The 14,322-nt window shown below is 40.3% G+C and overlaps 1 protein-coding gene across 1 annotated transcript in view; it reads left to right on the forward strand.

Moving 5' to 3' along the window:
• The window catches only part of syn2b (synapsin IIb), an 86,431-nt gene extending 72,420 nt beyond the window's left edge, over positions 1 to 14,011 (forward strand). The window contains exons 7-14 of the mRNA XM_040159508.1: positions 1,217 to 1,279; positions 2,863 to 3,005; positions 3,548 to 3,622; positions 5,068 to 5,170; positions 8,846 to 9,022; positions 9,310 to 9,376; positions 12,448 to 13,315; positions 13,731 to 14,011. Coding sequence (XP_040015442.1) covers positions 1,217 to 1,279; positions 2,863 to 3,005; positions 3,548 to 3,622; positions 5,068 to 5,170; positions 8,846 to 9,022; positions 9,310 to 9,376; positions 12,448 to 13,315; positions 13,731 to 13,884 — 1,650 coding nt within the window. The 3' untranslated portion in view covers positions 13,885 to 14,011. The remainder of the gene's footprint in view (positions 1 to 1,216; positions 1,280 to 2,862; positions 3,006 to 3,547; positions 3,623 to 5,067; positions 5,171 to 8,845; positions 9,023 to 9,309; positions 9,377 to 12,447; positions 13,316 to 13,730) is intronic.
• Positions 14,012 to 14,322: the final 311 nt, after the last annotated feature.

Consider the following 14,322-nt stretch of genomic DNA (forward strand, 5'->3'; position numbering starts at 1 on the left):
GAAAGCATGTCACTACATCTGAAGTAAAGACTAACACGAGGCTCTGGTAAATTACAAAGTAAATTACACTCTCATTTAATGTTTTTTTGTTTTGTTTTGTTATGGTTTTGTTTTTTACAGGTAATGTAGATTGTTGTTGTGACACTGTATCAGACTGTGTAGGGACTAGGAGTCTTTCTGTCTAAAATATTTGAATCAAATGTCCAGTAACAGAGTTGGATAAATCAGTATCTCAATATATATCAGCTTATATTAGGTAATGGCAGATATATCGGCGTGTATGTTGGTGGAGGTGTTTGAGGTAATTAAGAAATACAGTCTGCATTACGTAGCATGGCATGGCTCACTGAAATGTCTCAACAACTATTGGATGAATTGCCATGAAATTTTGCACAGTCATTAATGGTCCCTAGAAGATGACTCCTACAGACTTTGGTGATTCCCTGACTTTTCCTCTAGTGCCACCAGCAGGTCTTATTCTGTGAAATATCTTAACCTCTAAGCAATGTATTGGCACAAAATGTGGTACAGACATTCATGGTTCCCAAGATGAAGTATTGACTTTGAATCACTAGACTTTTCCTTTATTGCTGCCATGAGGTTGTTTTAGGTATTTATTGAAATATCTTCACAGCAACTGGATGGACTGCAATAAAACATGGTAAGACATTTGTTGTCCCCACAAGAAGAATTGTAAAAGAAAAGAAAAAAAACAAATATAGGGTATCCTTACCATCTCTATAGGGTGAGATATTGTTATCAGTTTTTTTTAATCTATCAAATATCGATATTGGTGTGGACCCCAAAATCCTGTATCGTTTTGCATTCTAGTTACATTACTTCAACAGATATCCTTCACATGTCTGCATCAGTTTCCTTTGTTTGAGATGCAGGTTTGTTCAAATAAGACTATTTCTGTGTCCAAATGCCAACTGCAGAAAATTGCTTTCCTCACAAAACATTTAATATCACAGTCTTAAAATCTTATTTTTGATAAAACAACTAACACTTAAAGAAAACAAGAGCTTGGTTGGCCAGGCCATTAAGGCCTACTTACCTTAATGTAAATAGTGAAAATGCGGTCACTAACAAACAGTGGCTACTGCTAGGATTTTGTCACTGCAGGGTTTTTCCAGTGTGCTAAAGTAAATAACAACTGCTGTCGTTCTGTATTGTTCATCATTACTCATCGCTGAATTATCATGTTTCTTTTCAGATTACAACACCAAGCTTCCCGGTAGTGGTGAAGATCGGACATGCCCACTCTGGAATGGGAAAGGTAATGTTGATTCCTTTACAACGATGTTCCTTTCGTTTTACAAATTGCCAGATCAATAAGGAAAATTAATTACCCATTTTACAATTACTGGCTTAACTATCTAAAAGGCTACACAAGTACCTGAAAAGTTTGACCTCCTTGCGTAATAGGAGAAAATAGCTGCATGTTGGAGTGGAGCCAACCCATTAGACTGTTGCATCATTTGACAAATTGCCATTTGGAAGTGGTTTAAAATCTCTCTTAGTTCCCAGAGATAGTTGAATGGTTACACTAAGCTCCACGATGTCTGGACCCACATCGTTTGTACTATGTAATGCTTTCTCTGACATGCACCAACACTTACTAGCCATTCTCCATCCTCTGTTTTCCTCTTATCTGACTCTCTGTATCCGTTCTTTCTGTCATGACTGCAGCAGATCTCTTTATATTCTCCCTCAGTTCACTTTTTCTCCTCTCATTGTGCTCTTATTGACTGTCAACTGTGTTAATAATTCCTGGGTGAAAATATCGATTCACCACACATCATTCTCCTCAACTGTTCAATTTGATATTGTGTTATTGTCCTTTCTCAGTGTCTAACTAGGCCTCTTAGATTGTTTTATTAGTGCTGTTGCTTCCCCCCGGAAATAATAGTTTATGATAAATAGGGGGTGCTGAGGGTGAGAGTGCTAGTACAATAGTTTCCACTATGGTTTCTGAGGAAAGTGGACCATGACATTTCTAGGACATTGACAGTGGCTAATGCAAAGGTCATCACAGCATTGTTTCATTTCTGCACTCTACACTGACCCAGATCTTCGATTAGGTCTGTATTATTGATAGTATGACAGTATTTAGACGCAATCAACACCAAAAATGCAAATTACAAACAAAACGCCTCACTCAAGATCAGCAGTCTATGAGTTTGTATTGTTTAGATTGTTAACTTGTTGTGCTTACTTAGGGAAATAGTCTGATATTTTTCCCAAAATATTTTTTTTCTTGCAGAGCTAGATGAGAAGATTGAAAGCACTCTCATTTCTGTGTGGAAAATATGAAGCTAGAGCCAGCAGGAAATTAGCTTAGCCTAGAAAAAAGACTGGAAGCAGGGGGAAAGAGCTAGACTGGCATTGTCAAAATGTAACAAAAATCTTTTTCTTTTTTCTTGATGCACTTCAGTTTTTTTTACACATCAAACCAATTGGATAGAATGTTTATTAGTGAGCTTTAGAGGTGTAGGTAGGTCGATATTTTACCTTTTGCCTGAGCGAAGCTAACCATTTACCTGTCCTTATGCTAAGCTAACTGTTAAGCTAACTTTCTCCTTGATCTAGCTACATATTTAATGTACAGACATAAGAGTGGTATCAATCTTCTCATCTATTCCTCATTGAGACAACATACTGAACCTCCATTTTAATAAAGAAGTAATCCAAATTTAGAAAAAATGAAGCTATTTCAGAAAAATACTTGCGGCAGGTAACTTGATTTAAAGCAACATCAGAAGACAAACTAAAGTTATACTGGTATACAAAAAAAAAGAGGTGTATAACCAACCCCTACTTTAAATAAACAATGTTTCCATGTGCATTATTCCTCTTTAGGTCAAAGTGGACAATGTGAGTGACTTCCAGGACATTGCAAGTGTGGTGGCCATCACTCAGACCTACTGCACAACAGAGCCATTTATTGATGCCAAGTACGACATCAGGGTCCAGAAGATCAGTACTGACTACAAAGCATACATGTAAGTTTTTGTTCTTGTATATTAGCTGGGTTCAGGGAGTTTTTTTGGGGGGTTTTTTGTTCTTCATATATCGCATGTGTTCGTGTGTATACTGTACTATATACACATTGAATTTTGGACTAGGCAAGAGCATCAGTAGGCAGGTGATAAGTGACGTACAGGTATTTGCTTTAGCAGAGCCGAAACTTAGCAACCTGAAATGTAAAGTCTGCTGAGCTTTAATAACTGGCATTAACATGCCAGTTATTTTTTATTTTCATGCTTGTTGTGTGTAAACCTGTAGTTTTTGTGTGCACTCTCACATTAAAACAAAGACCATATAGTAACTGGCCTATTTTACGGAAGTCCAGTAAGCCTGATAACCTGCAGCTGTGCTCATTGCTTGACTACACAGGCCTTTGACCTTAAGTTAGCACTTAAACCATAACCCCACTGCTACAAGGTTGTCTACTTCCGTCTGTGTTTAATTTCCTGCATTTATAATTTCTACAAGTGAGAGGTTGTCTCTAATAGTTTAACACACAATTTCCTCTTCTTTTTAGGCGAACTTCCATCTCTGGTAATTGGAAGAGCAACACTGGGTCTGCCATGTTGGAACAAGTAGCCATGACTGACAAGTGAGCACCCCTTCCACATTAGTGATGCTCAAACTGCCCTAGTGTCACACATGTCGCTCTTGTGTTATGTTACAGTTAGTCACAATGTACTCAAACAGCAGATTTAATCAGCTGAAACGAGTTCACATGGGTAAACAAAAAGATTTTTTTGAAAGTACTTGATATTTTTAGTAGGTTGATGATATACTGTGCATTTATTTTTTATACGTACAGTTGTATTTGTGCACATAAAAAAGAGGAAACTGAGTTGCTGTGAGTTGGGTCTGTGATAACAAAGGCCACAGAAATTTAACATTTTTGCAGAGAACTGCTTTGCTCATGGATAAAATCTGGATTATAGACCTTTTTCAAAGCAGGCACTTGGACCTGTCACAGCAGGAAAAAAACACGGGTGTAATTACTGACATTAATACTGCATGCAGCTCAGTGGCATGGCTTACTGAGACACCAATACGGAACAGAGCCATCATCACAAGCTACACCTCTGCTATGATTGTGTGTATGGCCTAACCAACGTCCATATGGAGCATAAAATAGATGCATAAATACTACCGTGAGGTATATGAAACAGTACCAAAGTAGTTATTTTCCTTTTACATACAGTCTGATTTGTCAAAAAATGTTTAGCTCAATTTGTTAATGCTTGATCTTTCCTAGCCATACACTGCCATCATAAGCTCCCACAGAATGAGGAAGTATTTGGCACTTTTCCTCAAAGTCAGTCTTGTTAATCATCAATTTACCTTACCCCCATTGTGCAAAACCAAAAAAAAAAAAACATTAAAATCAGCGAAGGGTTCATTAATCTGTAACACCAGGGAACAGACAACAGTACAGCTAAAAAATCGGTTGATGAATCTGACACTGTGGAGAAAAGTAGAACACCTGCCTTAGTACAGTTACATTATCCTTTAGGTCAATATTGATCCGTCTGTTTGGCCTTAGTTTGATTTTGTACAGTTTTCCAGACAGCAAGTCAATGAGGCTCCATGCAGACGGTACAGCAAAGCAATACGGCAACAGCGTCTTTATGGGCTACAGCCGTCCCAGCCTGGCGCTAGAGGGGTTCCTTAACAGATTTACTGTCAGGTTAAATGCCCTCAGGAGCAAAATTTGCAACAGCATACTGTGCTGAAGTGATGAAGTCAACATTATTGACAAAGTCGTGTGTGAGAACAACAATTTTTTTTATTTTTATTTTAATACGAACTAAAGAAGATGGTTTAAGGCAAGAAAATCTCTGTTTTCATTGCCAGTTCTGTTTGATACAGCAAAGTAAAAACTTTTCCTGACCCACCTTAAGTGCCAACCTGCCAACACCTGCAAGACGGCTACTGTAGATAATAGCTTATGTAATTTTTCTTATTTTTTTTTAGTTTTCTGTGAACAGATTATAGCTTTTATTAACCCAATCAAGCTGTCATTTATACTTCTCTTTGTGACAGGTATAAGCTGTGGGTTGATACCTGCTCAGAGATCTTTGGAGGGCTGGATATCTGTGCTGTCAAAGCCATCTGTGGCAAGGATGGTAATGACTACATTACTGAGGTAAGAAAAACAGATAAAGATGGGAAGGAGGGACGGTGGGAAACTCAAAAGGCATTGACACACCAGTTGACAAAGCACTAAATCAAACAATCACAATATGTGCGGCTGCCATACTGCATTACTCTGTATTTATTGACTCTTGCCTTTTGTTTGAAAACTTTCATCATGTTGACATCAGTGTTTCATTAGAACACTAATAAGGTCTTTGTGTCTTAAATTTAGCTTTTCTGGCCTAATTTGCACTGCTGGAGCCGTACATTGTCTGGCTGCTGATAAGGAATTTTCTATGACAATAAAGACAACTTAACAAGAATATGCCTTTCTAGTGAGTTTAATTTCAGAGGTCCCCATAAGTGAGAGCCTCGAGTAGTGTCAAACACCGTCTTTTACACTGATAAACTATCCTCCTCTCATTATTTTGTCTGTCTGGTTCTATTCTTCCCTCACTTTTGCACAGGGAACATCTTCGTATTTTGAGACAAAAGAACAACCAGTACGGCGCAGTTTTGACCTTGCGAGGGAGGTGGTTCAGCACCTGCAAAATAACATCAGAGCATGCAATGCCCATCTCCACACAGTATGCTGTATCACAATGGAAAATAACAGTTCAAAATTACAAGAACCTTTAAAATTATCATTACACTGGGAATAAGCTGATTGAACTTAACTTGAATACACATTATGAGTTTGATAATGAACATCTGGAGATACTTCAAGGCTATTCTCTTTGGCTATGCTTACCAACTATCTCAGTATTTGTTTAATTTGTGTGTTTACGTTTATCTGTCTTTCTCAACAAACTGCTCTGTCTGGGTCTTTTTCAGCTTCCCTATCTCTGTATTAGTTTTTCATTCTGTCTTTCCAATATTTTTTAGGAAATAGGTTCCATGTTTCATAGTCTTTAGTCTTGAAGTCATGACCACATTGGTTGCAAATTACACATTAATATAGGAATGTGCTTTGCTGTAATAATACCTTTCCTAAAAATCAATCACTGTGACACTTAGTGGTTATGTCTCAGTATGAAAAATGTCTAAATACTCTGATCCCAGCCATCAGACATGAAAACACAAATAGTGGACGAGGCAAGTAGGAGATTGCATCAACATAAATACATACACTGACACAGCATATGACCATAAAACTAAGAAAATGTCACTGTGCAGTGGGGCAGCCTTTAACCACCTACCTAAGTTGTAGCTGTGAGCAACAGAAAGCAGGACGCAAATGCATTCACCATGGCACAGCTGGTAGAGTTAAGCTGAGGAGGCAGGTCTTGAGAGGACAGGTAATCTCATTGCCTATGGTTGTAATTTAGAGCTTGGCTGCAGTGACAGTAGCCAGGAGGAGTTCCTGGGCAGTGAAGAAGCAAGTTCAAAAGGGCAGGACTGTGAAGGCTCAGGCAAACAGAATAAAACAGGCGTGCCATGATGAATGGTAAAAACAGACACAGGCCAAGAAGCAGAAACAGGCTTCGATGAGACAGTTTGAGGTTGAGATAGAGATTCGGGTTCATGCACAGGCTAAGGTTCAGGCTCAGATTGAGAGAGAGAAGTCCGGGCTCAGATAAAAGAGAATGGCTTAGGCTCAGAAAGAGATCTAGGTTGAAGATGAGAAACAGAGACAGTCTCAAGTTCAAACTGAGAAACAGGCTCAGAGAGAGACAGGTTGGGCTCTGGCAGAGAGGGGATTAGATAAAGAAGAAACAGAGACTCTGAGAGAGAAATGAGTTCAGGCTCAGGCAGAGATTCATGTTCAGCCTCAGACAGGGAGATAGGTTCAGATTAAGGTTTAGGTAGAGAGACAGGGTCAGGTTTAGACAGAGAGTGGATCAGACAAAGAAGAAGGAACACAGTCTAGGGTAGAGGAACAGGGACTCTGTACCTGAAGGAAAGGTAGATGTTAACAGTGGAGTCTCAGGGAAATTAAGGACTACAGGGCTGGGCAGTGGGATGACTAGAGAATTAGCTTTGGGAATCAATTTGTCCCCAAAGGGGACAAAAGCACATGACTGGAAGCTGTAGAAGCAGGTATAAAGCTAGCATAGAAGGCAGTAAGCAGTAAGCTAGTGAAAAATGAAGCTCTGGAAGAATGGCTGAAACTAGACGAAACTAGAGAAGAACTGGGAGACTCAGGATCTGGAACAGGGTCTAATTTGGCCACAGGATTTCATGGCCAAGGTTTCTGCCAGCTCAAGGAGCATCCTGACAACCCAGGGTTTGTAGGACAGAAGCTGGAGTGCTACAGAGAGCTGCTTCTCACTGCTCTTCACTGGATGCATTTTGGCAGTAAATGCAGAGCCACTCGGTGGTGTAGATCAACTCAGCCCCCTCATCCATGGAAAAAGCTGGGTCAATTTTTGTCAAAATTCTGGTAACTGGCAATGAGTAGCTGGACAAAAATAAAGACAGCGATACTGCACATATGGTTAAAAACAGTTTGCTCCATTTGAAAGTCAATAAACAAGCTTACATTTGGTCATGGGCCCGCAATTAAATACGGCCAACAAGTCAAATAGTGCTGTCACAAGACTGTGGGTATTCAGATATGCAGTTTAAAACACACAGATAACTGCTACTGTAACTGAACTGTAGATGAACCGGCAGTAAAGAGTAGTAAACTGAGGTTTACTGTATAGAGTAAACAGGTAAGAGGAGATAATGTGACTGGCAGGAGCAGGGAACTCAAGTAGGACGATGAGTGGAGAAGTGAGGCATGAAGAGGTTTGGAAAATTACTTTATGGTTACAAACCCCAGGGAGAGAGTCTAAAGCAGCAGAGGGAGGAGAAGGAGATAATACAGGAGCCAAACTGACACCAACAACCAGTCACTGTTGTATCCAAGCCACATTTCTAAACAGCCCAAGTAAACTTTGGCCTGGGCCGACTATCAGAATGAAATAGTCAGTAATTTGGTGGAAGGCAGATTAGATACTAAAGTGGGAAAGATGTGAAATATATGTCTCCCCAAGAGTCATCTCTACTGATAAGAGTTCTTCATTTTTTATAATGATGCAGGAAAATTTCTAACTGGCTGTCCGTTTACATGGATGTTGATTGCTCCTTAAAATACATACTACCTCTTGTCTTGTTTAGCAGCAGCCAGGCTGCTACAGTGAGAAGACATTTGGTTACTGAAAAATGTTTTATGCAGAAACAGCCCGTCTGTATGTATGTGAATGTGAGTGTGTGCTGAGGGGCATACACACATTTGTTTGTTATTGTATTAGATTGCTCCTGTGAAGTGGGACAAAATCACAGAAGCATCTCCCAATACAATGCAATTCTAACATCACAAATGGTACCAAAATGGTGTATTGCGTCAGAAATTACCATATGTTTAAATATATTAATATCTTACCATATGTGCTGTAAATACACTGACAGTATCCATAAAAATTAAACAGTGGGCGCATAACGATGTAAACTAAAGTCCGTTAAAAATCCATCCAAACAAATTCTCAACAAATTTTCTACCTAGGAAAAAGATTGAACAGTCCTATAAGCCGAGCTATTAGCTATTGCCACACCAGTACTTGTGACCACAGTGCCGTTAAACCTCCCTTGTTTGTCTTGACTTTGTTATCCAGTCTTGGTCAACAACATATCGGTCAAGTCACCTTTTCAATAAAAGGCACACATTTTCTAATACATTGTCTGTGTCCTCTTTGTCCAGGTTGTGGGTTCATCTATGCAGTTGATTGGCGATCACCAGTCAGAGGACCGCCAGCTCATCTCAGAGGTGGTGATCACCAAGATGAACCAAGCACTGGCTGCCAGGTCGTCCAGTGCTCCTCGCTCACCTGCTCGCTCCCCTCAAGGCCAGAAGCCAACTACTGTGCAGCCCCAGCAGGTAGTAGCTGTAGGAAATGTTTTGTAACACTTGAGAGCGGAGCCAAACATAGCCTGTGTACTTACAGTATATTGGGGAACTTTAAATAAATATTAACAATAACACATGCTCATACATCATTTGCTTCAACTGCCTGAAAGAAAATTATTTTGTCGTAGCCTTTCACAGTCCACTGCTGATTCTTTACCAAAACCCTCTTATCCATGATTGCCTTTCTTTCCCACTCTCCCTCTATTTGTTTTTCTTTCTTTCTGTCTTTCTTCCTCCTCCTCCTCAATCTCTTTCAGAGTCCTGCCCTTAAGGAAGGACTGGCAGATCCAAACAGGACCTCAGGCCAGCGCCCCCAACCTCAAGGTTGTCTGAACACTGTTCTCCATTGTAATACAAGTGCTGCTGCTGTAGGGCCCAAGCATGTTTAGAAAAAACTTAGAATCAGTCATGGGACAGTTCATTCTCCGACATCTTAAAAGATTTTGCTGAAATTAAGTATTCAGTATTTGAAAAATTTAACACCCTCTATGTCAAACTAAGTGCCGCCATTATTGGAAAACTCACTCACAGTTTTTTTTACTGTTAATTAACGTGAAGAATCTGAGGAATGAAGATGTGGAGGTTTTCAGGCTGTTGAGTTATGTAGAATTTTGACTCTGGCCTTCGGTGAGAGGCAAAAACATACTGTAAATAAAGACACATCTCATATCCCAGATTACCTTCACAGGTATTATGAACAAGCTGCTTAGACAGTCTTCTGGAGCAGTAAATGGGGAATTTTGCAAATAGTTCACTGAATAGTGCAACAGTTTGGGAAATACACACACTCACTTTATTGTCAAGAGTTAGGTGAAAAGATTGAGACCACTCTCACATCTGTATGGTAAATATGAAGCTACAGGCAGCATTTGGTTAGCTTAGCCTAGCACAAAGACAGGACACAGGGGAAACAGCTAGTCTGGCTTTGTAGTAATAAAATCTGCCTAACAGCACCTCTAAAGTTAATATGTTGTATCTCAGTTGCTTAATTCATACCAAACCGTGTAAAAGAGCCCACAATATGTAATTTTTACACTTCCGTTTTTGTACGAATTGAACAGAATTAAACAGATAAAGATAAAATTTGTTAATTAGTGAGCTGTACAGGTGCTGGGTAGGCGGATTTTGTCACTTTTGGATAAAGCCAGACTAGCTGTTTACCCCTCTTGCCAGTCTTTGTGCTAAACTAAGCTAACCAGCTGCTAGTTCTAACTTCACAATTACTGTACAGACGAGAGTGGTTTATATCCTCTCATCTAACTCCTGGCAAGACAATGAATGTGATTTGCACTTGAATTAACAACAATCAAATATACAGCATGATGAGTTTCATTGCAGCCATAGCTTCTGTGTTAGCACGGTGATGTTTATGCTCAGGGCTAAATGTGCCGCCTACAAGCACTGGTAAAACAGCACATAACATGGTAAAATAACAGCCAATTAAAAGCCATTATTAGTGGAGTTGCACTGTTTGTCAGTGAGTTTGTGTTTGCATGTTTGTTCATTATGATTTTTCATTTTTGTATGAATGTGGTGTTTATTATGTTGGTGCTAGTTGTTCTAGGAATGCCATCTTTTTATGTTTTACAGGAAAGGTTAGAGATTTGCATGTGCCTACGGTGTTAGGATGTCCAAATCAGATTGCAGTTTAATTAATTTTAATCTACATTAAACTGCAATCCGGCCTTTCAAGGATAATAATTTAACAATAAAAATTGTTGGATAGTGGCAAACATGATCTTATGTATAGATGGATGTTCTGCTTACTTTTATACATTCTTAAATGAAGAGAAATGTAATTGATTAAATTTTCTCCTCATTAATGTATAAATGAAGTTTTGGTCAGCTCAATTGGGTTTCTGTGGTTATTGCTTGACTTTTGAATCCTTTATTAAATACTGTATATTTTTATGGTGCAAATCAGATTATGGTAAACAAATTCACTTCTTTCTGCCGAGCAAGAAAGCCCCTTTTGCAAGATCTGAATGGTTTGTGAATAACTGCTTGGTGTTGTCCTCGTTTTGACATTAACTCTCATTGTTCCAGGTTATAATACCTGAGTACACTATGAATACTTTTCCTGGGTATTACAAAACCTGGCCACGTGTTTAATGAAAACTTTCAAAGAAGCCTCTTTCTCTGATCATTCCTTATTTGCTTGGATCCAGACCTTTGAATTACTATTATCTGATCTTCATACATCATTCAGCTAAAAATATTATCAGGTCTTTCAATTTCAATCTTTCCTGATTCATGTAAAGAGATTTTGTTTAGTGCAAACACTGTCAAAGACTTAAACAGTTTTGTCGACTTACATGGCTTAACTGCCTCCTCAGATGAAGCACTCACCCAAGTGAAAATCAAGTGTAATAGCAGTCAGCAAATATAAGGAACATAGATATATAATGAAGCGGAGATCGAAGAAAAATACACAAATGTGTAATTCGGGGTTTGTATCCAAGCAAATTTTTACTGTGTTGCCCTTTAAAAATTCTGTTTGTAAAAATGGTATTTCTTTGATTTTTATGCGTCATGAGCCCCAAGCAACTATTGGGATGCTTAATGACAAACTCTGATGAAACGTAAGACTCATGGCCATTTAGCTGCCTGACAGCAGTGACTTTCTGAGAATGTCTGGGATGAATTTTCATGAATGTTTTGTACTGGTCATATCACGTGATCATGTATGGTCATGTAAATTATGTCATATAAAATCTATATACAGTGAACATAAATTAATAAAGACTTTCCAAGCTGTCTTCAAATAAACCTTTTTAAAGAGGCATTAACATATTATTTACATACCCAACCATAATCCTACAACAGCCGTCGGAAACTCATCCCTGCCTAGTCATTTCCTACACGGCATGTATAATCTCTTCTTTCTTTTATGCTGCATGATAGGTTGCTCTGCTGCCTGTGTTTGAGTCACTGGGCTGTTTATGCCAATATTCTCTTTTGGTTGTATCATCTCTCCTTTTGTTGTTTACTTTCTGCTACTTTGCATGGGCAAGTCGCCCCATCTTCTCCCTAACTGTTGATCTGTCGCCCCCTGCTGATCATTCCAGTCCAAGCATACAGAGCCTGCCCCTCCCCGGTCTGTTCTTGACAGATGAGTTGGTTAGGGTTTTTATGAATGTGAGAGGTCATTATGCGAATGTTTAGACTCAAGCTCATTATCTGTATCATTTTATGCTTTGGTCTTTGGTGAGTGTTACAGATGCCTGGTTTTCTAACTGATGCACTAAAACAACAGGTGCTAAATTTATAAAATCATAATGCTTATTTATTCATTTCATTTTCTCTGCTTTTGCTTTTTCTGCTTTTCTTGCCTCTACGTGTTGTGTAGGTTTTGAGTGAAAATCTAATATAACTATCTTATCTCCATCTTTTAGGTGCACCAGTGAAATCACAGAGCGTGGACCCATCATCAGAGTCAGCTAAGGGAGCATCTGAACCAGTACCAAAGCCTGGCCAGGCCCAGAAACCTGGACCAGGTCCATCTCAGAAACCAGCTCAGGCTCAGAAGCCAAGCCCAGTCCAGAAGGCTGCCTCAGTCACAAAACCTCCTGTGCAGAGGCCTCCCCCCATGACGAGAGCCCCGTCCGTCACAAAGTCAGCCCAAGATTCTGCTTCCATCCCAGCCCCAGCCAAAGCTTCACCATCATCCCCAGCTAAAGCAGCAGCAGCCGTGGTAGCTCCAGGCTCTCCCCCAACCAAAGCAGCAGCAGCAGCAGCAGCAACAGCAGCCACAGCTCCAGGCTCCCCTTCAGCCTCAGCTCCAACCCCAGCCTCTCCCTCAGCTTCAGCTCCTACAACAGAGCAGCCCAAGCCCCAGCCTCAGGGCTCCCCATCCCCAGCTCCTGGCAAACCAAAAGAGCTTCCCCCAAAACCCACACCACCTGCAAAGCCCATCCCACCTGTACGCAGGAATTCAAAGCCGCAGCTCCAGCCAAAGCCACAAACTCCTCCTCCTCCCAAAGCCTCACCCAAACTCCAGCCCGCTGCCCAATCCCAAGCACCCAATCAGGCCTCAGATACTGCCTCAGCCCCCGCCCCGGCACAGGTTCAGTCCCCAGCCAAAGCCAGCCAGTCCCCACCTAGTGTCCAGTCTCCAGCTAAGGCTCAGCCCCAGTCCAAGCCAGCCTCTCCCTCTCCAAACCCTGAGTCTGTCCCAGCTGAACCAGCTGCGGCCCATGCTGAGGCCCAGGCCCCCGTGGAAGAACAGGCAGCATCCCAGCAGAAGACCCATCCTCTGCTGAAGTAAGAGCCGTATTATCAACGCACTGTTGGTAATGCAAAGACATGCATTTCAATGGGCCGTACTTTGTGTTTAGGATACAGAGCCAATTATTATTCTGCTGTAGAGCGATAATTCCACATTTTGATGAAATAACACAATCATTCACAAAACCTTGTCTTATAATGTTACAGTGCAGTTGAACAGCTGAAATTAATTATTTGTAATGTTTTTCAAGGAATGTTGTACAAATGTTGTGTATGTGCCCTCTGACACATTTCCCAGTCTGTTTGTTCCTCACTTACCCCCTCACTAACTCTTTTAATATTCACATAACCCTTTTTTCCCTACCTTTATTCCTCTTTTATCCCATCATTCCTTCCCCTCCTCAATCCCTTGTTCTCCTCCCTCTCTTTTTCCTCCTCTTCCCCTTCCCAGTAAGTCCCAGTCCCTGACCAATGCCTTCAACGCTTTCAGCGACTCCTCTTTCTTCCGCGGGGTCTCAAGCTCCGGAGGCGATGGCCAAGATGAGGCAAAGGCAGAGACCATTCGCAACCTCCGAAAGTCCTTCGCCAGCCTTTTCTCTGACTAGACGCAGCCGAACCGTAGTCAGCTTCTTTTTGATTCTGGCCCCTCTTTTACCTTTGGCCAGTGATGACTTGATTGACATTAAATGTGAACCAGTCTGAGATTAAACTTTGTGTGTTAACTGTACTGTATACCCTGCGTCCCGGTCCCTCTTCTCCACTTTCAGCTTTTCTGTGTGAGTAAAAGTGAGGCCTGCTGTGTAGGATGTTCAGTGGATGATGCTGTGCCAGAGTAATTGGACTGAAGGAGTTATGTCATTGATATAGAATAGACTAGATAGAATAGAGTAGAATAACAAAATCTTTATCTTTTTCCCAGAGCACACTTAAGAAACCCTTTCTGAAGTATATGAAAAGTATAATATTTAAGACTACAGATGGAATGTACATACAATATACATATATATATGTATATTGTATATATATATATATATATATATATA

The sequence above is a fragment of the Xiphias gladius genome, chromosome 21 (assembly GCF_016859285.1).
Source record: "Xiphias gladius isolate SHS-SW01 ecotype Sanya breed wild chromosome 21, ASM1685928v1, whole genome shotgun sequence".
Classification (NCBI taxonomy): Eukaryota; Metazoa; Chordata; class Actinopteri; order Istiophoriformes; family Xiphiidae; genus Xiphias; species Xiphias gladius.